This window comes from Priapulus caudatus, unplaced genomic scaffold (assembly GCF_000485595.1).
Source record: "Priapulus caudatus unplaced genomic scaffold, Priapulus_caudatus-5.0.1 Scaffold1691, whole genome shotgun sequence".
NCBI classification, from domain to species: Eukaryota; Metazoa; Priapulida; class Priapulimorpha; order Priapulimorphida; family Priapulidae; genus Priapulus; species Priapulus caudatus.
Genome location: NW_014578752.1, coordinates 12,247 through 14,018, shown reverse-complemented (window position 1 = coordinate 14,018; position 1,772 = coordinate 12,247). Strand labels below are relative to the sequence as shown.

Here is a 1,772-nt window from a genome sequence, read left to right as displayed (position 1 = left end):
TTTCTCCTCCTCTCCTCCTCCCTCCCCCTCCTCCCCTCCTCCCCTCCTCTCTCTCTCTCTCCCCCTCTCCCTCTCTCACCCTCTCTCTTCTCCCCTGCAGGTATCCGTCTAAGATAGTTGAAGTGGATCTGGAAGAACAAGAGATACTCCTTCACTTCGAGCGATGGAGCTCTCGTTACGACGAGTGGGTGAACTTCAGCAGCGACCGCATACGCCCCGTCACCCGCATCTCCACGCGCAAGGGCCACGGCAAGGCCGGCAAGATCGTGGTGAGTCGTCGCGGCGACGCCGGCGCCATCGACGAACTGATTTATGAACCATTGTGAATTTATTTTCCAATAAAACTTTTCGTTTTCGACATTCGATTGAGTGCGTAGTTGCAGCGTAGTTGCAGGGCAAGGCCGGCAAGATCGTGGTGAGTCGCCGCGGGTGTTTCTATCCCCCGGGCGTGGAGGGACGTTCACGTGATACAGTTGACATATACTTAAAAACTTAACAGTAACCATAACCCTAACTCCAACACTAACCCTAACACTAAATATCTATATATCGGATGTCTATATATATAGGGGTGTCATCCACAAAAATTAATCTATGGTGTGGGTACAGATATCATGATGCAAAAACCCTAACCCTAACCCTAACCCTAACCCTAACCCTAACCCTAATCCTAACACTAGTGTTGCCACGTTGCAGGACCGTCCCTCCACGCCCGGGAATAGCAACACCCAGTCGTCGCGGCGACGCCGGCGCCATCTACGAACCGATTTATGAACCATTGTGAATTTATTTTCCAATAAAACTTTTCGTTTTCGACATTCGATTGAGTGCGTAGTTTCAGCGTAGTTGCAGGGCAAGGCCGGCAAGATCGTGGTGAGTCGTCGCGGGTGTTGCTATCCCCCGGGCCTGGAGGGACGTTCACGTGAGACAGTTGACGTATACTTCAAAACTTAACAGTAACCATAACCCTTACTCCAACACGAACCCTAACACTAAATATCTATATATCGGATCTCTATATATAGGGGTGTCATCCACAAAAATTAATCTATGGTGTGGGGACAGATATCATGATGCAAAAACCCTAACCCTAACCCTAACCCGAACCCTAACCCTAACCCTGACCCTAATCCTAACCCTAACCCTAACCCTGATCCTAACACTAGTGCTGCCACGTTGCAGGACCGTCCCTCCACGCCCGGTTATAGCCCCGTCGTCGCGACGACGCCGGCGCCATCTACGAACCGATTTATGAACCATTATATGAATTTCTTTTCCAATAAAACTTTTCGTTTTCGACATTCGATTGAGTGCGTAGTTTCAGCGTTGCGTGCATTTTTAACTTTGCGTGTTTCCGTGTTTTCCTTGCAGCCGATGAAGGTCGGGGACAGGGTGATGGCGAAGTGGTCGGATTGCAGGAAGTATGCCGCCACGGTCACGTGCGTTCACGCCGACGGTATGTGTTGTTATCAGGCGACGATAGAAATATTGTTTGTTTGCTCTCACCCGACTGACCCGCCAAAAAGGGGCCGACTGAAAAATTTGTATTGATCTTTTTTTCTTTTTTTTTAACAAATTGTATCAGTGTACATTATATAAATCTGAAGGCAATACATGATATCAAGAGCCCATTAACCCCTGTCAAACGCGTTTTCCTTACAGCCGATGAAGTTCGTTAGTATTAGTGTAGCAATTGTCCACTCGTTAGTATTGGTGTAGCAATTGTCCACTCGTTAGTATTGGTGTAACAATTGTCCACTCGTTAGTATTGG

General features: G+C 48.1%; 1 protein-coding gene across 1 annotated transcript in view; it reads left to right on the top strand.

The window, feature by feature from the left end:
- Nucleotides 1-1,679, top strand: part of LOC106817344 (PHD finger protein 20-like protein 1) — a 2,117-nt gene extending 438 nt beyond the window's left edge. Inside the window, exons 2-4 of the mRNA XM_014822002.1 lie at nucleotides 101-269; nucleotides 1,372-1,456; nucleotides 1,663-1,679. Coding sequence (XP_014677488.1) covers nucleotides 101-269; nucleotides 1,372-1,456; nucleotides 1,663-1,679 — 271 coding nt within the window. The remainder of the gene's footprint in view (nucleotides 1-100; nucleotides 270-1,371; nucleotides 1,457-1,662) is intronic.
- The last annotated feature ends 93 nt before the right edge of the window (nucleotides 1,680-1,772 follow it).